Here is a 21,200-nt window from a genome sequence, read left to right as displayed (position 1 = left end):
ACTCCATACCTTTGTTAGACAAAGCGTTCATCCCGTGACCGCGGCTACGTTCGGCGTCTGGCTGTCGCCTCGAGCCCGAGCTCATTATCAGAACTCGCGAACAATTACAATCGGATTGAATAACTACAATTGTTTAATTACAGCTGTAGTAGACTCTAGATTACAATGTTGCGGGATTATCCAAAATTCCAAAGGCTCCGGTGTTCTTTCATCTCCGACATATGTAACGGCTGATTTATAAAACAAAACTCCTGGCACACAGTGGGATGAATTAACAATTATGTATTATAGGCACTTATTTCATTTTTTACGTATTTCATCATTTATTGATTCTAATTCAAGATTATATATAATACTACTACTATTCATCTAAATCTGTGATAAAAATATATTAAAAAAATAGGAGGCTTTATTATGTATATGAGTCAGTATCTATACCTCTTGTATCTTCAAATACCTCCTCGTCTAGCAAATACATATGATTTGTCCAACTGCGTCCTGTCTATCAAAAACAAATCACTAATCGACTCACAAGTCAACAGTGGTAAATAGGATACCCGCGAGATAGACATGTACAATAATTTAGTTAAGGGGCAAAAGATATTAGCTAAGGACTAGCGAACGATAGACAATCGTTAAAGTCAAGAGTGGATTTACCAGTCATTTTCAGGGATGTCATTAGTTATAACCAAAGTTATAATTAAAAGGAAAAAAGTTGCAGTATAGGAATGAAGGGTGCATGTGCACTTTGTGACACACATGTGCCGTGATACATCGAGGTGTCGGCGACCAAGTTTATGCGACTATGCTTTGATTCCGTTATCTCGGCCGACAAAACCATTTCGCGTTGTCTGATTTTACGATGTGTGAAATCACCGAAACCGGCAATCGAAAATGCGCGCGCGCACGTGTGTACGAGTGTGAACACGTGTGCGTGAATTAAGGAAATAAAAAATTAAGGAAATAATAAAATGAATTAAGGAATCCTGACTGTGACCAGACAGTTCAAAGCAAACCCGAACCAAGGGCCTTATTAAACTCACTTCTACAAAACGCCTTTACAAGAATTACTAGATTAATTTAAATGATTATAGTTGCAAATAACTACCATAAACGATCAAATTGTTTTTCGCCATCGATATTATAATTATAACTGATCCTGATCATTTCACCTGTCTTCCACCCACTTTTGTTGCAAGAAAAAAGTCAATTCCTCAATGCGTTGGATGCGGATGAATATAAATGTAATATCGTGATATATTTACAAGGAATGGATGATACAGATGTTAATCGGACAGAAAAAGACGATTGTTGTTCAACCTGAACTATTCACACCAAACGTACAGAAAACAGCACAACTAAAAAATTAGATCACGACTCGACTTTCACAAAATGCAATCAACACTCTCTCGGCAACGTCACTCGCAAACTCTGTTTGTTGATTCCTTTTTTTCCCGTCGCTTGGCAACCGCTCGTGGCCAAGATCACGTAGGCCTCCTCTTTTTAAAACTACGCGATCGAAAACAAACGCCTCGGCTCTCGCGAAATTCCACGCGGTTCACCCGCCAACTCCCAGGCCCCTCACTCACGATACTACATAAATAACTAAATTTTGGGAAATTGAATTTATCCAGAATAACGAGGTATGCTTGAATTTACAAATACAAACAATTTCTTTAACTTAAACAAATTTGAGAATAATAACAAAATATGTTATGTTGATAGTAGAATAATGGTTGTATAATATATGTCGGAGATGAAAGGACATCGAAGCCTCCCCTTTGGAACTTCGGGATAATCCCCTAATATCGTAATGTAGATTCTATCATAGGCGTAATTAAACAATTGTCGTCTTTCGATCCGATTGTATTTGTTTGAGATTTGTGATAGTGAGCTTGAGCTCGAGGCGACAGCCAGTCGCCGAACGTAGCCGCGGTCACGGGATGAACGCTTTGTCTAACAAAGGTACGGAGTAATTCTATAGCTCTCCTTAAAAGAAATATTTGTAGCAGCACGCGACAGTAAACATTCCAACAGTTTCTGTCCCGTGGATCGCCACACGCAGATCCTATTCTTCGGGTATGATGGTTACTAGATGTCGACGCGTCTCCACAGTACCTGATCAGCTAGCCCGAGGGCCGTTATAAACACTAAAATCTAGTTACCTAAAGTCCTTCAAACAGACAAACAGTCTGTGTCCCAACTACGGGAAGATAGGAGAGACCTATTTTTCAACGAACGGCGTCTCCCACCAGCAACTTTCCCTCGAGGGCGGCTAGCATCTTTTTCTAACCACCGATATGGAGATTGACTAATTAGCAGCAACGCCAATTTCCCCCGCCTCCTGAACGAAGGCTATCCTCGACGAATCCGATGATCTCGTGTCCTTAGACACACCCCATCATAGTTTTCCTCCACAGCATCATCGCGACGGAAAGTCATTCTCTCGTGAGGTCGAGCGAGTTACTTTGTGTCTGTATGCTCGGTGGATATTTCACGTTTTAACAAAGAGTTCGACTTAGATATTGTGAGCATGTTCATCTATCATCCCGTTGACCGCGGATTCGTTATTGAACCTAAGATCATTGTCATTAGTTTCTCGAGTATCTAATTACCACGGTTACTTGTCCAATTCTATAATAATCGTATTTGCACTAGTCAATGTCTTCTCTATTGCATAACGACATCGTGTAGTCCGAACGAAGATTCGTTTCACGCCCCTAACTCTAATTCTAATGTAAACCCGACACCCAACATATATATGTCAGAGAAGCGTCAGGAATAGAGTTGTGGGCATTTGCTAGATCTCCATTGGAATGGCCATTGCTGTATTATAACGACGGTACGGCCTGATACTACGAGTATGAACGCTACCGATTCGACAATCAACAGCGGCGATTAGGCACTCGCGACACTAATGATAATAGTCTTAGGTTCGATAACGAATCCACGGTCAACGGGAGGATAGAAATACTTCCTCTAACTCAAACGTGTATTGATCGTAAGGCGCTACTCCCTTCCTCGATGAGGTCTCAATAAGGAATGAATCCTCGTCCCAACGACGCCACCGAGACAAACTCTGGTGGGGTGTCTAAGTACACAAGATCCTCGGATCGACGTCGCTGTCGATTGGTCGATTTTGTGACACAAGCTGCCTGTCCGTTTGCAAAAATCTTAATTGCCGAAAAGACCCAGGTTTTATAGCGGGTCCTCGGGCTAACTGGACTTGTGCTGTGTACGTGCCTCAACATCAGGTATTCATTGTCCGAAGGAACCGTTGGCATATTTTACTGTCAGATACCTCTATGGGTATTTCCTGTAATGAGGGTCATAACATCACTCCGCACCTTTGTTAGACGGAGCGCCCGTCCCGTTGACCGTGGCTACGTTCGCCTTGAGCCCAAGTTTATTATCACAAATCGCAAACGAGTATGATTGGGTAGAATGACGGCAAATTGTTTAATTACCACTGTAAACTTTGATTACAATCTTACGGATTTTCCCGAAGTTCCAGAGGGGAGGCTCCGGTGGCCTTTCATCTCCGACATATATATTTATAATTTTCGTTATAAGAAGAAAGCTAACTAAAACCATTTCAATAAAATTTAGGCAGCTGGCTGCTTTTTAGAAACAGAAATCTAAAAAATATTTTAGGACAACTTTAAGTTTAAGACGATATTTAGCAGATTATAAAAAAGATATGCATTATTCATAAAACTTGGCTGCATATTTGTTTTATAGCAATAGAAGAATTAAAAAATTAGCATTTTAATATAGAAACAAAAAATTTTGTTTGTGAAATGTATTTTACAATATCAATCCACTGTGCGGCATTAACAGCCTTTCCCCATCCATTGTAGTTTCCAGACCTTTGTATATGACAGTGGTTTCGGCACTCGCTAGACAAAATTGAGTAGTATCTAGTTGTAAAAAGCCAACATGGAAAGTCAACAAAATTCGCATTCTTGTGAGACAGACAGAGATAAATAAAATGTTTCTGTCTCTGTTTGATATATGTTTAGCATGTCACGCATGCGCAGAACCAGACCCTTCTTTTCTTTCATCTTGATTTGTCACAACTGGTCATGATTCAATTTACGAACGGTTTTCCCTAAGCTTCGGCAATATTCCTACTTTTTAATTTTTACTTTTCCTGATTTTAATTCCAGTTGCGCTGATATCTTATCCTTGTTACGTTTGTGCCGATTAATAATGTTCTAGTTGTTTCTTAGACGGTACGAGCGATCCCAATTTACAATTCATGAGAAGACAAACGCCTTAAACTACTGAAGTATTAAACTCCCCAGCTGGGACAAAAGTCTCAGATAAAAATCTGTTATCGAAATAAGTAGAGTTAAATAGATCTGATGATTGCTCTATATTTGGTTGGTATCGAAGCCTAAGTGATTCTGAGGATTCTTTGCTCTTTTGTTATAATTCCTTATTTAGCAAAATGTAAAATTCGATGGAGGTTCACGAGGTCCAAATCCGAAAGGTAGCTCCCTCCACTAAGGAGGCGTCGGGGCTCCAACGGATGCAGTGGACGCTCATCTTCAAGTTCCCAGGATGGTCCAAGGGAAAGCGGTGTAGAAGTGCACACGTGAGCACTGTGCATGACATGCTCCTAAATCATTGTTGTTAAGGAAAGCTTTGTAAAGAGAACCTTTTCTCTTCCCGGTCCTCACTTAAAAGTACTACACATTTATAAATTTTGAGAACCTATTCGGGATCTCTCAGTTGTCTTTTTTTCATTATATCTGGTTGCATTCTCATTTATGAACTGTTCCTTATTCGAATGAACAGCTAATTTATTCGAGTATTCCACCAAGGGTGTTTTTATTAAGGTGTTAAGGTAAGGTCTTAGGTACGATACGCCACTATAGTAGCTTTCGCGGATGTCACCTTATGTTACGACGTGTCACTATAGTGGCTTTCGCGGATGTCATCTTATGTTACGACGTATCACTATAGTGGCTCACTCTACTGACTCATTCGCTTACCGTTTGAACCGTTAGATCTTTTTCATTTGTTTTGCTTCACACTGTTTTTGCCCTCACAACATTTTATAACAGTGTTAACAATATACAAATAGAATATATGGTCTTTTTTTGTTACGCCAGTGTCAGGAATCAATTGTTTTTCATGAAAATAAATACACCATTATTAGATGCTCTTTTTAACATGCCGATCCGTATCCTTATAATTTTTTAGAATCTTCAACCTCAAAATATCGCTTCAAAACAGAAAATTAAAAGCAATTTGACATACACTATCGCGTTATGAGTGTGAAAATTGTGACGTGGATCTATGTGACGTTCTGTGCTCTAAAATATATCACACTCAATTGTAGTATTAATTATTAAAGTAAATTATTAAAGTTAAAGTATATACATCATACTTTTAAGAAAAATTATAATTTAGTTATCAAAAACTTCGTTCCAATGTGCTTGCATAGAGAACAGCATTATCCATCACACATTGCAGTGCTGTATCGATTACGCGTAATTCGCGTCAAACTCTGCCATACAGAAAAACGGCCCCGCACAAAATTCAGCCGCACCTATGAGATAAAGGGTGTTAAGTCAAAAGGTGAAAGCGATTCTCACGCTCTTCGAATATTTAGCTAACGCGCATGAAATCGACCGCTTTGTAAATAATTATCATTTTACTTTATAGGAGAACCAAAATCAAATCTGTTTAAGCTTCTTAATGATAAAATTAGCGAGAAAAAACGAAATACAAGTCGCACAGAAAATAACCACTGAAGTAACGACATATTTCGTAGAAAATAATATACCTGGAAGTAACAATATTATAAATTGATGGCAAAAATATTGTAAGAGATTTCTTATATTATCGGACATAGCATAACAAAACATGGCTAAACCCACCATCCAACAATTACCGATTGACTGTTCCCCGCGACTTGTAATTATCGATCGAGCTATATATAAAGATTTCGTGCTGGTTTATTATTTAGTAAGTTTTGCTAGAGGTTTACTTACTGTGCGTAAATCTAATATTTTTAGTCTTAGAATTTTTAATTCATATTAGGTCAGTTGTTTGTTACATTTTCGAATATAGTATACTTAATCATCAAAACAGTTTTTCCGTTTATGTACTTTGCAATTTTGATTTAAAAAATATTTGCTACGCTATAGTAATGTTATATGTGTAAACAATCTTAAAATATGAACTTTCAATTGCGCAATTACATTATTTATCAATTACATTATTAACCAACTCAGTTCTGGAAATTATTGTTGTTTTGTGATTTTTATGATAACAAAAATATAAGATACCTATGTTTTCAATAAATTTCATTTTTTCTCAAAAATTACTGTCTTCTACAATCAAAACTTGTTATCCCTTTCAACAATCCACATTATATTGATGTAACTCCACACTATATTGATATAAGTTAAATGTAATCATCCCATTAATATACGAATACATTATAAAAAAAATACCATAAAGGAAAATATTATTTAGTATAGAGATGATATAAACAACTAAATGACGTTAGCTATTGAAAAATAATATGGTTTATATACATACATACGTATCAGAAAGCACAAGAATTTGTTACGTTATATATGATATAATACATATATACAAGAAACACAATTTAAACATAAAAAAATATTTTTTGAAAATAATTATAGGTGTAAAGAATTGTTTATTTTATCTTTGGCACAAAGATGATATACTTACGATATATTACCTTTTTGTTTAGCAAAAAAAAAGTATTTTAAAAATATTTAAATAAAACGCCATTTGCTTTTCATATTAAGCAGTGCTGGTTTTTATGCAGTTGCATCGGTTATATGGTTATCTGTAGTTAGAAGAATGTTTCTGATGTGATATTTATATACATAAATCGTATGTGCTTGATGTTGGACGTAAGGGCGAAATTGTTTAAATTTTATGAACTGTTATATAGCTGAGAAATACATATTAATACGTATTAATCGTTTCTGTCAAGTAGTAGATGACATCGTTAGGTTAGAACAAAATTATAAGATTTTATTTTAATTATATTTAATTATATTATGTGGAAACTACAGAATCTAATTATATATAAGATTAATTTTATGTAAAACAATTACTTTGTGTAAATACTGTGAATTAAATTGTATTCTCACATTTGTGTGTAAACAATAGTTGTTATAACCAATGAAAGGTTTCTATTAAGATATAGATTTTCAAATTATATTTGAATTGGAAAGTGATAGAAAGATATTTTAAGATAAACGAGTTCCTTTTATGACAAAATTAGGTTAGGAATGTTGAATATTGACATGTGAAAGTTAATTTTATGTCCCTTTTTCTTTCAATATGAGTACAGTTTATAGCATAAAAAGTAATAAAATTGTTTAAAAAGTTAAAAACAAATAATTTATTTCAATAAGTGAAAGAATATTTTTATACAATTTTCTTTAGCCAATTGTTTAACTGCTCAATACCCGCAGAAGTTTCGGAATCTTTATTATATGCACTACATTCAGCAAACTCAATGTTTGTATCCAAATGGGAGAAGTCAAAATCTTTCCCCTGCTTGCCAAGGAAAACATTTGTTGCTGATGCATCTGTAGCTTCTAACTGACTTGTTTTTGTCATACGTAGTAAATTCATTTCTTTCTCTAATAGAGTCTTTATAACAGCTGCACCTTTTGCCATAGTCTGATCTTGTTTATTGCATAATACAAGTATAGATTTCTTATGTATAGCAGGATCACAGAGTAAGTTATATAAAAATCTGAAATTCAGAAATTATTATTCTCATTACAGGATGTGATGACTTACCACTTGTGTGTACTTACTCTGCTACATCTCGGATATCTTTTTGGAAAGTCACTGAATCGATCACATAAACAAGACCTTTTGCGGATAACTTGAATTGATCAAAAAATTTGTAACGTAGACGTTCATGTCCAGGTATATCAACAATCTTTAAGGACCTCTAAATAAATTGATACTTTAGAGGCCTATGTTTCTGGTATGTCAAAATTCATGCTTCAAGAAACAATGAAAATATATGTAAAAACTTACGTTATTGATTATGATATCTCCTGTATTTTCTTTTACAGATGTGTGTGTCTTAACAAATTTAGAACAAAGTAGACGTGCATATATCAGTGTTTTACCAGCATCACTAAGACCAGTTAATAATATACTGTTTCCTATAGACCTCTTCTTGTGCCATATGGCAAATAACACTAAGCAAAGGAATAGAATAGAAATTTATATAAGTAGTAGTAATGTTTAAGATTGAGCTGTTAATACCAAACAAATGGCTCTACAGACGTAGGCTTATGAATTTTAGGATAAAAGCCTAAGCAAATATTTACATAAAAATGTACCTATTTTTATATTATGTATACAATTACAATGGTATGTTTGTTTCATTACTTGCAGCTATATCTATAATGTTCATTAATTACTGTGGCTATAATGATATACATTTTTTTTAAACAAATGAATGTGATGTCTGTAGAATGTTAGAAATGAAACTATGAGATTGTTCATGTTATTCATGGACATCGTTAAAATATAACAAAAACTATTTAATAATACATGTGCAAATTTAAAGAGGGATATGCTCTGTTACTTTATATCTGTGAATTTCACGTTGTATATATAATTTAGGAATATAATTTATCAAAAGCATTTAGACAGATATATTTTTCGTTTTACTTGCTACAAAAAAAGAAAACTGTGATGTTATTTTGAATAATGTGATAATAAAATCAGAAAACCTATTTCTCATGCAGATTATGAGTCAATTATAATGTTTTATTTAACTTTTAATACATAACCACAGATGTTGGATACAAGACATAAGGAATTTATAACCTATGAGTATTATATATAATTACCTATAGTTACAATAATTGCAATTATTGCAGCTAACACAGCCAGGAACTGAGAATCCACATTGTGATTTGTCAAAGGTTTTATATGCCTTTCCATTGCAAAAGATTTTTTTCTATGTTTATCATAAATCACTTCGTGAATACACCAATCCTTGTAAGATATATTAGTAATTGTATGTGCTATACTATCATTTCATATTGTATATACATATAACACGTAAATAGAAAGAAAGTACAAGCTATGTTAAGAATGGTTAAACTTAAAGAAGCGCCACCTATTGTAATAAGATATCCATTTAAATTACTGTAGTCAGTTCTAGTATTTATATAGACACATTCCTATATCCATGAATATTTACGATTCGTAAAAAGATAATAGAAAATTTTGGGAGTTCTGTTTCAAGTTTTTAAATGGATATATGAAAAGCAATAAGGACTCGAGTGGAGACAAGGGAAAGATCGCTTTTTCCTCTAAAAATACGCTTATTTCAACATTCAGAAAAAATTGATGGATTTGAGACTTGCATGTAATTGGATGTAATTAGTTTTGGGTTGAATTTTACCTTAGTGGACTTCCTCTCTTCCAATGTGTGGAACCCATGGAGTAACTGGCTCCAAATGAGTGACGGCCATTTTGGCGGGTTATGTCAAGTGTGTTTTATACACGCTTGGTTTTTCGCCCTAACATGACTTAAGGCTTGCAAGTAATAGATTCTCCAAAGCGTCCGAAGTATTCATTTGTGCTCTTTTCGACCGTTACGCATGTTTTTGTTTCATTTTCTTCTTTGATCGCTTTATTGTAGTTTTTTATTTTTTGTCTCTTTTCTTTTTCATTTATTACTTGTTTTGTTATATTACTGTGTTACTTTCAAAAAATAGAATCTACGAGATGGAATTCAACCTGCTTTAAAAAAAGCAGCTATTGCTTGGACTCGTGAGTATGGGCTCTTACACGCTGATAAATACTATTGTTATCATCGGAATCCGATTACGTTATGTGACGAGGCAAAGCACAGGTTTGGCTGATTTCGATATCCCCTTGGCCATCAAAAAAGCAAATCATATAATATGTAACCACAATTAATTTTTTGAGGAAATTCTCTTACCTTTTGACAAAGCGGTCATGTAAGTTTTAAACTTATCTTTGTAAGTTTAACATATTATCCAAGCTATTTTAAAAATTATTCAATTTTTCAGATTGATATACTGTTCTGCTCCAGATTTTTCATGCACGGATACCATTTATGAATTGAGCGATTTCACATTAGGCAACGACTTTGTGGTACTACTATCATTTGCAACAATTGCTGTGTGGTTCTATTATCACCGAGAGATGATAATGGGACACTTTTTAAATATAATGTGGGAAAACCAAAATTACAGGAGGATTTTGGGAGCTAGATCTTCAACCATTGCTCGGGTACTTTATGTAACAGTTCAATATTTCAATTTTTCTGTTACTTATTTCTTTGTATTATTTCCATTTGAATACTGCTTCCATTTTCATATTATTTCATAGATTGACCAAGCCAAATTGGACAAACAAAAATATAATCGTGGCAGCAGAGTTGTAAGTCATTGAATTTTGGGTTTGGTAAATACCCCCCTGCCCAAAAAAAAGAAAAAAAAACGGATGGTATTAGTGTTAAATGCTAAGGTGACGACATTAGTTTTAGCAATAAAAGGAAATGTTGTCGTTGATAGTGAAATCTATATCTGCTGTTTCAAAAGTTATGCCATACTGATTGCAGAGGGATACCTGCTTAGAATAGTCAATCATAATGTAGATTTTGTAAGTGAGCTAGAATTGATTTTAGTTTGGGTTAGTATTTACTTCTCAGCCGCCATGAATTGGCTGGTTATGTTAGTACAAACAAATTTTTGGTCAATTCAACTATAGTTCTTGATTATGTATACAAAAAAAAAGATAGAATCCAATTGGTGGCCAGCTAAGGATTGGATGAGATGAAGAGGTCGCTTACATGAATTTGTCGATCGCTTATGCCAATTTTTGTAGCGCCGATTTTGTGGTCATAACAACATCGATTTGATGGCATCATTGATAGAAACGATTCGAAGACAGTAAGTGTAGAGCATGTAATTCCTCATTTGTAAAGATCAATCAGATGTCATCTGTGCAGTCCACTTTTTGGACGAAGAATGAATAGAAGTAAATATGGCGTCAGAGTAACGTGTAAAATACGCTAAAAACGCTCAACTTTACATAGCCATAACTTCTGAACCAGTAAATTTTGCAACTTCAAACTTGCACTTTTGGATTCTATGCATCAAAAACTATTTTTCAACCTAATTTTGTAGTATTTCAATTAAGTAGTAGCATCTCCATATTGGTGCTAATATAAAAATGAATACATAGATATTTTTAAATTCGCAATGAAAAGAAAATTTGTTCTTTCACTTCCAGATAATAAGAGTGCGCTGCATGAGTTTCATAATGCTCAACTCACGAAATGCTATATAGCATTCTGCATCTATGTACTTCCGTGGTGGTGTCACGTAAACTTGTGACTTAGATTATAAAAAGAAGGTTAAGCCATAGCCCAACTCTTAATTTTCTTTTATCAAACTTTATTATAAATTCAATGATTACAATAGTCTTACAGAGATAGTATAATATACTGAATCAGAGAAAGGCTGAACAAGAACTGTCTGAGCTTGCTGAAGTCTCGACTTATATATGTTTGGTTTGGGGATGTTGAGGGGCTTGGAGTAAGTTATGATGATAAGGTGGTGCTGTGTGCAAAAGAGTCCGAAGGTAGGGAAGGAAGTCTTATCTCTGATGTAGATTAAGGTGTGGTCGATGTCACATACCTCCCCCCTTAGATTGATTTTGGTCCCTCAAAATTTTAGCGTTCCTTCAGTATGGAGCGGTGGAATTGAACTCTGGCTGGCTCAGTCTCTATTTGTTCTTCTTCGTCGTGGCATCTTATGCTTTTGAGCTTTGTTGATGCCTGTGGTATCTGTGGTACTTTTGTATAAATATTTAGGGGTGTAGCGTTTGTCACAATGTTTTGAATGTTGGTTTTACAGCATAGTAGGTGGATAAATAGTTTCGTTGGTAAACATTTCTTCAATAAGTCGAATATTCCTATTTTGTTAAGAAGATAAATTCCTGTTAATCTTAAGGCAGTGTAACCTGCTATTTGCAGAAATAAAAAATGATTTCATTGATTGTACACCCCATGATTTAATTGATTGTATTCAGAGAGAATACGTTAATTGATTGATTTGATCAGATATTTGGTTCAAATTCTTTTGATGTTCTGGAATATGACTAAAGATTCTAGATGTTCTCTCAATCTTGTCTAACAAGTAGTTTATTCTAGTATCATTTTCAAAAGGAATCGTTTTAAGTTTATACTCAAACGTTACGTTGTCTTTAGATTGTCTTATTTTCATTATACTATCGTTAAATACTAAATTACATTGTTCATCTGGAGATTGAATTATAGAGGATCTGCCTATCTTAATTTGTTTTTGACTGGTGTCGCAAAGCACGTGAATTTCAATTTCTTTTTGTGGTATGACTATGTATTGATTCTAGCAAATTTTATAGCAAATTTACAAACATTTATCTTTCTGCTAAAGTTAATGATTTCTGACGCACAATCGTGAATAGATTTCTTATCGTGTATGGCTTGTGTTTGTTTGCACATTGTGATTCCTATTTTCGTGTTACAATTTTTATCAAGGTATTCATTGTCAACATTCATATATGCAAATTGATGCGTTAAGAATATTGGATGTTCAATTACGGGTGCCAGAAATGCATGGCTTCTTTTAGTCGGTATAGGGTATACTCGCACTATATCCCATACCAAATCTGTTTGCAAAGGTACGGTTATTTTAAAGAAAACTTTAGTTGCGACAGTGAATACCGTTAGTCTTGATATATCTAGAATGAATTGATAATTTTCGTATTTTGTGTTATAAAGGTGATGGCCTAATGCTTTCTTATAATTTTCGATAAACAGTACGTGATCAATAATCTGAGGGCTAAGGATTCCTGCTTTTTCCATGCTTATGGCATTAAAGATTTCGTTAAATTGGAAATTGCATTTTCTGCTTGAATTATTAAATTTGTTATTAGTCTCTCCCTTATATTATTAACGATGTATTCGTCAAATTTAACTCTCATTTCGTCGATTTGTTTTATACTGTCGGATTTTATGATTTTACGTGAGCGCTGTTTGATTTGCAACTATAGTTTATAATTCGTTTCCTTCTTGAAATAATTTGTCAATGTTAGTATTTATTAGGTCATCGGTGTCAAGAGTTCCGAATAGACTTTTCGATATAGATTCAACAATATTCAACAATCCTCTCTTAGTTAGTGTGTGATTGTGTGTTAAAAGTCGTAATTGGTATGCTGAAGTTTCTAATTTTTCTATGTGTTGGGTTAGAGATATTATTTCGTTATGAAGTTCGCATTTGTTTTTACATACTTTCTCGATGAACATGACATTCGCTTTCATATGATTCAGTTTTTCGTATACATCGTTTATATCTGTCCCTATATACATATAAATTTTGTCGAAATATAAGTATGCTTGCTTAATCTTTTCATGAAATACCTCACTGCCATCTAATTGTAAAACGTTAATTTCTTCCCCAAACTTAGCGTAAATTAGTGTTTTCGTCAGCTCATCGTGAATTGATAAAATAAATTGGTTTCCTCGCTTAGTCTTTGTCATTAGTCTTATAATGTCCATGGTTATTTTGTCGTTGGGGTTTAAAGGTGTGTCTGAAATTACTGGTTCTTCTTTAAAACGTCACAATTTTTAATAAAATCTTCGATTCTACTCATTAAATTTGGGATCTTATATTGTTTTTTGATTCTTTGGTATGTCTTTTGGATTCCTAAATGTCCTATCGTACCGTTATGATTTTCCTGAATTATTTTTTCTATTTCTTCCTCGGTTAATTCTTGGATTGGGACCCATGCTAAAGTGACAGGGTGTCGGGTATCGTTAAAGTATAGAAGTATAAACTTAATTTGATTCTTTTTTAATTTTGTAAACGTGGTGTCTCCTATACCTACTTTCTTGTTATTCCGTAATATGTTATTAACTTTCTTAACCATATTCTCTCGTCAAACTCTCCTAATTCTGTTTTAGTTAGTTTAGAAGGGTTGATCGTTAAGTTTCATTTCTAATCGTTTTGGGATTTCTGATTTCTTTTTCCATTCCGCAAAATGTTATAAGAAATCTAAGACTACCGCTCTTTCTAGGGTTTCTACTTTTTGAATCGCACGAATTCTAGATAAGCTATCTGAAACTGGATTGTCTTTGCCTTTAACATATTCGATTCTGTATTCATATTCTTCTAACTCCATCGCATTACTCTAGATAATGGGTCTTTGCAATTATTTAACCATTTCAAAGCTTGATGATCTGTTCTAATAATAAATTTTCATCCTAACAAGTATTGTCGTAATTGTTTCAATGCCAAACTATCGCTAATAGTTCTTTCTCAGTCGTCGTATAATTCTTTTCGGGTGGATTCAGTGTTCTGGAAATAAAACAACATGGGTGTCCGTCTTGTGAAAGAACTGCTCCTAGTCCTTTACTTGCGTCGGTTGCTATCGTAAAGATCTTTGTAAAATCTGGATAAGTCAAACTCGGGGCTTCACATAATTTTTGTTTCAACGTTTCAAAACTGTCTTGTTGTTTGTTCGTCCAGTGAAAGTCAATATCTTTCTTAACACGTTCGTCGCCACGTCGCACATATCTATGTGACAGGTATACTTCCATGAGGGCTCCGTCGCCAAGGTATGGTGACGCTCTTCTTGTTCGAGGTAATTAAATATACGATATTATACAGGGTGGTTGGTAACTGGCGGTACAAGCGGAAAGGGAGTGATTCTACGCGAAAAAAGAAGTCGGAAAATATGGAATAAAAATTTTTTGTTTGAGACTTTGTTTTCGAGAAAATCGACTTTAAATTTTCGCTCGGTACGCGTGCGGTACGTTATAACGGATCTCACTGTAGATCGTTGTCTCGATGGAAAAATTAAAAAAAAATAAAAAAAAATAAAAAAAAATTTTTTATTCTATATTTTCGACTTCTTTTTTCGCGTAGAATCACTCCCTTTTCGCTTGTACCACCAGTTACCAACCACCCTGTATATAGGATATACAACATAAAAATATTAAAAACACGTTATACCATTGTGGCGGATCGGTGCCAACAGGATGCCGACAGGTCGAGGCATCAACGCGGTCGTAACACCTCCCGGGCGATCCGCGGGTACCAACCGCCAACACCAGAGGGCTACTACGACGACAACGAGTCTGTCTGTCTCGCTAGCGGTCGAATATACGGTGTCACGATACAAATACCGCATCTAGCGGGACTCCCTTTACGTCTAAGGCAGGGACTACCGGGCATAGCCTTACTGACGAGTCCACCGGTAGTCCCGGGACGAAACGCGAATTCTCTTTTCACCTGGCAGCAACTACTCCACTACACTTCCTACAAAGTGGTGACCACCGACGACGAACACGCACCTCTGGAGAAGGAGTCAGAAGGAGCCAGCCGCCTTGTCCCCCCATGACGATCAGCCTTCCATCATCGACGACGGGCCATTCCCTCTATCTTGTATCGCGCTATATGGCTTCGAGGTCACGCTATAGCGCTAAGGGGAGGCTGTGCGGCGGATTGGTGCCAACAGGACGCCGACAGATCCGAGGCATCAACGCGGTCGTCACACCTCCCGGGCGATTCGCGGGTACCAACCGCCAACACCAGAGGGCTACTACGACGACAACGAGTCTGTCTGTCTCGCTAGCGATCGAATATAGGGTGTCACGATACAAATACCGCACCTAGCGAGAAGAGACTCCCTCTGCGTCTAAGGCAGGGACTACCGGGCAGAGCCTTACTGACGAGTCCACCGGTAGTCCCGGGACGAAACGCGAATTCTCTTTTCTCCTGGCAGCAACCACCAATTACTACACTTCCTACACCATACTTTTTATTAATTTATATTCTGGATAATATATTATATTATTTTATATCGCATGATATTTGTTAAAACATTCCAAACACATTTGGGGTGATTTTGGGCACTTCGACCAATAATTGTAGACTCCGTCATCACTACTTTCCTCACTTTCAAATATATTTTCACACTGTTTACTGAACATTTTGAGGATGAAAAAATCACTGATGTACGTCTCACAAGTATGCTTCTCGACTAAATGAAAGATCTCAGATATCTGCCATGACATCCCTCGGAATACTCTAGCTGGAAAGCTTATCGCTTTCTCCATTCCAGAACTAAATAATCTTTTCTTTACAAGGCGGCAATGAAGGCGATAAACAATGAATTACCGCTTGTCGCTCTATTTACGTTCTGCGTACCGGCGGTCGGATTTGGGCCCCGCAGAAAACTTAGCCGAATCATGCTGGGCAACGAACGTGTTAATTAATTACTAACTACCTCCCTCTACAACTTGCAAAATATAACCTGTGAGCAATTTAGATGTACAATATAATATATGTCGGAGATGAAAAGACATCGGAGCCTTCCGTTTGGAACTTCGGGAAAATCCCTTAACACCGTAATTATTTATTATTATTTTATTTATTTATCCTTAGTCCGTGCCTTTCGGCTTTGGACGACTTTCGGTTTACATCTCTTATAATGCCCTACATCACATCTATTTCTCTTACTCTAGCACTTCTATTGTTATATACTGCTTATATCTACCTATTGCACCTTGCTTGCTCTCGCTCTAATAACTAACTATTAACTTATATCTAACGCTTATAACTAAGTGCTCATTCCTTCTTTGGCTTTTGCTTCCTTGCTGTGCTCCCTCCCTGTCGTTCCTCCCCCTCTTCTGCTGCTCTTCTGTTCTCTATGCTTTCAATTCTGTCAGTCCTTCTCCAGTCTCATTCAGTACTTCTACCATGTTCCTTGCTCCTCCTGTTATCTCACATTCCTCTACTACGTGCTTCAAGTCCTTCTCTCCTTTTTTGCATAATCTGCATCCTCTTTCTCCCTCCTCTTTCCAGTGTTCCCTTGCCGTGGTTTCGTTACCACATCTAAATCTTGCTACCATACTTCTGTCCTTCCACTTCATCTTTCCTTCTAGATACTTTGGTAGCCCTTCTTTTGCAATGTTTCTGTAGTATCTGTTGTATTTAGATTCTCTTATCCTTTTCTCCCTCTCCTCTGTTTCTCTTTTCCTTCTTTCTTCTATGATTTGGTTAGCTGTCATCCTTTCCTGTCTATCTCCTGCCTCCACTTGTGTCTTTCCCTCTCTCGCCTCCTCTAACCTCATCTTTCTTTCCCTTGCTCTTTTCCCTTCTTGGCCCTTTCCCCAATTCCTTTCTCTCTCCTTTATACATTCCTTTACTGCAGTATGTACCCTACATACCTAATTTCATCCACTTCTTCTAGTTCTTGCTCACCCCATCTCCAGTTCCTTTACCTCCTATTGTTCCTTCTCTTTTCAAACACTACTACTTTCGTCTTTTCCGTGCTCAATTCCAGTTCCACTTCCTTTAGGAATGTCTTAAATCTCTTCATCATTTCTTTTAACTCCTCTTCTCTGTCCGCTATCAATACAATGTCATCTGTATATGATAGTGACCATACCTTACTATCTCCTACCACTATGCCTCCTACTTGGAGTTGCTATTGCAGGAGTCCTCCGAATTGGCTCTCTCCCAGCTTGTCTTCGATCTCCACTTTCAGCCTCTCGTCCAGAATTCCTGCATAAATCTTATATGCCGTGTCTATTAACGTGACCCCTCTGTAGCTCTTCACTGCTCCCTTGTCCCCCCTCTTGTAAATCGGACATATTACGCCTTTTCTCCAGTCTTCAGGTACCCCCTCTCCATTCCATATTTTCCTTAACATCTCCCATAACGTCTCCCCCACTTCCTTCGGCGCATACTTCCATACCTCGTTTTCCAAACCATCTTCCCCCGTTGCTTTTTTCTCTTTCAGTTTCTTATTTGGAATATCGCCTCTTCTTTCTCTATGTTGTCTTCTCTCTCCTCCTTTGATTCCTCCTCCGCTCTGCGCCCTTCTGTTCTTCTGTCCTCTTTGCTTTTTGTCCCCTCTAACATTTCCATAGAATAATTTTTCCACTCCTCTTCCCTTATATCTTCGTCTACAACCTCTCTTTTTCTCCTATATTTATTTGTGTATTTCCATGCTTCTTACTCTGTTTTGATCTTGTTGATTTTCTCCATCTCTTCCTCTTCCTGCTTCTCCTTTCTTTGTTTACACCACTGTTTAAATGCCTTCTTCTCCTCTATGAATTCTTCTCTGCTGCATTTTATTTTCCTAAATTTTGTCATTTTCCTTCTTATCTCCCTTTTCCTCTCCACTCCTTGTCGTACCATACCTTTTCTCCTATGCTCCATTTCCTTATTCTTACTCTCTTCTTTGGTATTGCCTCGTTTATCTTCTTCTTAATTTCTGTCCACATTTCCTCTACTGTTCTTTCTCTGCTTGCCCAGTCTTTGCACTCCTCTAAATATCTTCCCACACTTTCTTTTGTCCATTCCCTTCTCTCCTTCTCTTCTTCTTTTCTTTCCTCATCTCTTTGTAACTCTGGTCCCTCTATTTCTATTTCCAACATGTGGTCTGACTCTACTCGTTTTCCTACCTTCATGTCTGTTATTTCTTCTATCGCTTCCTGATTGCCAATCACGTAGTCTATTACCGATTTTCCTCTCTCCCCCATATATCTCCTCATCTCCTCATCGTCCACTCATCTTCTTCTTTGTCTCGACCATTAATTATCGTCCAGCCTCTTTCATCCAGCAACCTTAGTAGAATTCCTTCTTCCGTATTTATTGTTGTTGAAGTGGTTACCACTTCTAAGAAAACTCTACATCTGGTCTTTTTTAGTTTTCTCAAGTACTGAAGCCATCGACAGCGCGTAGACAAAAGACTGCGACGAAGTCAGGCCATAAACAGTAGACAGGCGACGTTGGCTTCGGGGTTTTCAGTTATTAGGTAACACAGCTAGCGTGCGGATCTGGACCAGCTCAAATTGTATTTTTACTTATTACACTTCTATTTAAATATATTTTCTACCTTACAATTTATCCACGTGTTTTCTCTGTTTACACACCGAATAACCTCAACAATTGTCTTGTCTTTTGATCTCCTGCTCTTTTCTTTTCCTAGTTCCTTGTTTATCAGCCCTCCCTCTTCTCCCGTTCTTGCATTCCAATCTCATCCTATGATCGTCACTTCCTCTTCCCTTCCCTCTACTCTTTCCTCTATTTCTTTCCATGTCCTTTTTGTGTTCCGATTATAAACCACCACAATTCCTCGCCTTGTACCTTATTTTTCTTTCTACTATGTTGTCACTTATTTCCTTATACTCTGTTACGTCGCGTAACACTCTACTTAGCCCAGGCCACACACCGCGGGCAAGATGGCAACCAGATGTCTTCGGATACTCACTGCGTACCATCAATAGTCTCGAGTACCTTCCATAAATCTCAGGAATTTCCTAGTCGAGGTCTTTCAAACTGAACAAACGTCTGTTTCCGAAGCATTTCTAAAGACCTTTGTCTACTACGGCTTGACAAGGGAAAGTTAGTTTTTCTCACGTATGATGCAACTTTCCTCCCACTAACCACTTTCTCTCGAGGGCGGTTAAGACCCTTCGTTTAACCAATTAACAACGAAGCCTATTTCCCTCACTCTCTTAACTAAAATCGTCACCAATAAATCCGATGGCCCCGTGCACTAGACACACCCATCCTTAGCTTTCCTCCGCCACAGCATTGTCTCCGAACCTCACTGATTTTCTATCTTTCGAACAGTCAACATCCTTCGACCGGGTTTACACCCGAAGATCAGTCAGTCTCAATCAAACATCTCTTTAAGCCGTCAACAAGTCGAACACAGTAGTCATCTCATAGCAAATATTCATTTTGTGTTACACCGAAGTTGTTGATTTGTGAAAATATATAATAACGTGTTAGCAGCAGCGTTATCTTTAATTTAACTACCCTTATTATCCCAAAAGAAATAAGGGATCGAACGATTCACGGCGTCGATTATCAAATCGTAACGGGAATTTACGACTCCCGTTGGCGCGCTTCTTCGAGATCGTGTCTCCCCGCGAACGTGCGAGACATACTCTGTTTCCCTCAGATTTTTGTTTAGGCCTGTTATTATACTCCCTTTTGCCCTTCCCTTTTTCCATTTTCTCCTTACTGCCCTGCATTTCCAGTCATATTCCTTGGGTAGTCTATATTTTACCTTTCCTCAAATATTCCCATACCTCTTTGTCCTTGTTCATTATCTCTGCCACGTTCCAGAAGCACATTTTCAACCCCTTTATGTACCCCCCTTTCTTTCTCCTTATCTCATCCTATCGCCTCTCTCCTTCCTTCTTCTTCTAGTTTCTCCTCGCTTCCATTCCACCGACATATATATATGTCGGAGACGAAAGAACACCGGAGCTTCTGGAATTTTGGATAATCCTGCAACATTGTAATCTAGAGTCTACGATAACTGTAATTAAACAATTGTAGTTGTTCAATCCGATTGTAATTGTTCGAGATTGGTGATAGTGAGCTTTGGCTCGAGCCGACAGTCCGTCGCCTAACGTAGCCGCGGTCAAGGGATGAACGCTTTGTCTAACAAAGGTACGGAGTAATTCTATAGCCCTCCTTAAAAGAAATATTTGTGACGGCACGCGACGGTAAACATTCCAATGACCCCTCCGGTTTTTGTACACCCATCGGAGCGCCAAGGCCTGAAGCTCGAACGGAGCAGACGCCGCCAGAACACTTGCCGACGCATACGATATCGTCCGGTATCCCCTTACGATCCTGATGGCGGTCGTCCTATGTAGTCTCCTCAGTAAGAGCAGACTGCGACGACTCGTCATCAGATCCCCTGCCCACACCGGAGCCCCGTACAGGATCCGAGAACGGATGACTCCCTCATATAATCGGCGCTCTCCGACTCCTGCCCCACCGATATTCGGCAGCAGGCCACATAAGGCGTTGACCGCCATCGTCACTTTGGGAATTAGGAGCCTGAAGCGCGGTCCGAATGTCCATTGACTGTCGATGGTGAGGCCCGGATATTTCATCTAAAGCCTTACCTCGACGTCCTCCCCGTTTATGTCTAAACACAGGCCAGGCGGAGGAGCCCCCCTACGCCGTCAATCGCAAAACCATATGGCCTCCGACTTGGCTGGGATCACCCTCAGGCCCAGGCGGCGTATACGCGGTACCGCTATAGTCCGTACCGCGCAGGCGGCGGCGAGTTCGCCGTGGCACAGCGTCTCGTGCCACCAGTGTCCCTCA

At 37.4% G+C, this 21,200-nt stretch overlaps 2 protein-coding genes and 1 long non-coding RNA gene across 3 annotated transcripts; 2 read left to right on the top strand and 1 right to left on the bottom strand.

Moving 5' to 3' along the window:
* The first annotated feature begins 6,782 nt into the window (after nucleotides 1-6,782).
* Nucleotides 6,783-8,762, top strand: LOC117161027 (uncharacterized). Its single transcript, XR_004464917.2, has 3 exons — nucleotides 6,783-6,902; nucleotides 7,792-7,999; nucleotides 8,091-8,762. It is a non-coding gene; the product is annotated as an uncharacterized LOC117161027 (long non-coding RNA).
* On the bottom strand, nucleotides 7,373-9,070 carry SrpRbeta (signal recognition particle receptor beta). Its single transcript, XM_033342236.2, has 4 exons — nucleotides 8,880-9,070; nucleotides 8,053-8,219; nucleotides 7,824-7,963; nucleotides 7,373-7,759 (listed from the first exon to the last, which is right to left on the bottom strand). The coding sequence occupies exons 1-4, from the start codon at nucleotides 8,971-8,973 to the stop codon at nucleotides 7,426-7,428; spliced, it is 735 nt and encodes a 244-aa protein (XP_033198127.2). The 5' UTR covers nucleotides 8,974-9,070; the 3' UTR covers nucleotides 7,373-7,425.
* Nucleotides 9,071-9,212: 142 nt separating this feature from the next.
* Nucleotides 9,213-16,042, top strand: LOC117161028 (uncharacterized). The gene is made up of 6 exons (XM_076622703.1): nucleotides 9,213-9,675; nucleotides 9,756-9,946; nucleotides 10,097-10,296; nucleotides 10,396-10,958; nucleotides 11,302-14,694; nucleotides 15,091-16,042. Exons 2-4 carry the CDS (start codon nucleotides 9,817-9,819, stop codon nucleotides 10,456-10,458), a joined length of 393 nt encoding a protein of 130 aa, XP_076478818.1. The 5' UTR covers nucleotides 9,213-9,675; nucleotides 9,756-9,816; the 3' UTR covers nucleotides 10,459-10,958; nucleotides 11,302-14,694; nucleotides 15,091-16,042.
* Nucleotides 16,043-21,200: the final 5,158 nt, after the last annotated feature.

The sequence above is a fragment of the Bombus vancouverensis genome, chromosome 11, assembly GCF_051014615.1.
Source record: "Bombus vancouverensis nearcticus chromosome 11, iyBomVanc1_principal, whole genome shotgun sequence".
NCBI lineage: Eukaryota > Metazoa > Arthropoda > Insecta > Hymenoptera > Apidae > Bombus > Bombus vancouverensis.
The sequence above is the reverse complement of the archived record's forward strand: the minus strand, read 5'-3'. Positions and strand labels throughout refer to the sequence as shown.

Bases quoted from the DNA above. Each gene is read 5' to 3' on its own strand.
- SrpRbeta (XM_033342236.2), bottom strand. From the start codon at position 8,973: ATGGAAAGGCATATAAAACCTTTGACAAATCACAATGTGGATTCTCAG. The intron at 8,220-8,879 runs GTAATTATATAT...TCCTTTGCTTAG, and splicing joins TGCAATTATTGTAACTATAG to TGTTATTTGCCATATGGCAC. The intron at 7,760-7,823 runs GTAAGTACACAC...TCTGAATTTCAG, and splicing joins GATATCCGAGATGTAGCAGA to ATTTTTATATAACTTACTCT.
- LOC117161028 (XM_076622703.1), top strand. From the start codon at position 9,817: ATGGGCTCTTACACGCTGATAAATACTATTGTTATCATCGGAATCCGA. The intron at 9,947-10,096 runs GTAACCACAATT...GTTCTGCTCCAG, and splicing joins AAAAGCAAATCATATAATAT to ATTTTTCATGCACGGATACC. The intron at 10,297-10,395 runs GTACTTTATGTA...ATTATTTCATAG, and splicing joins GATCTTCAACCATTGCTCGG to ATTGACCAAGCCAAATTGGA.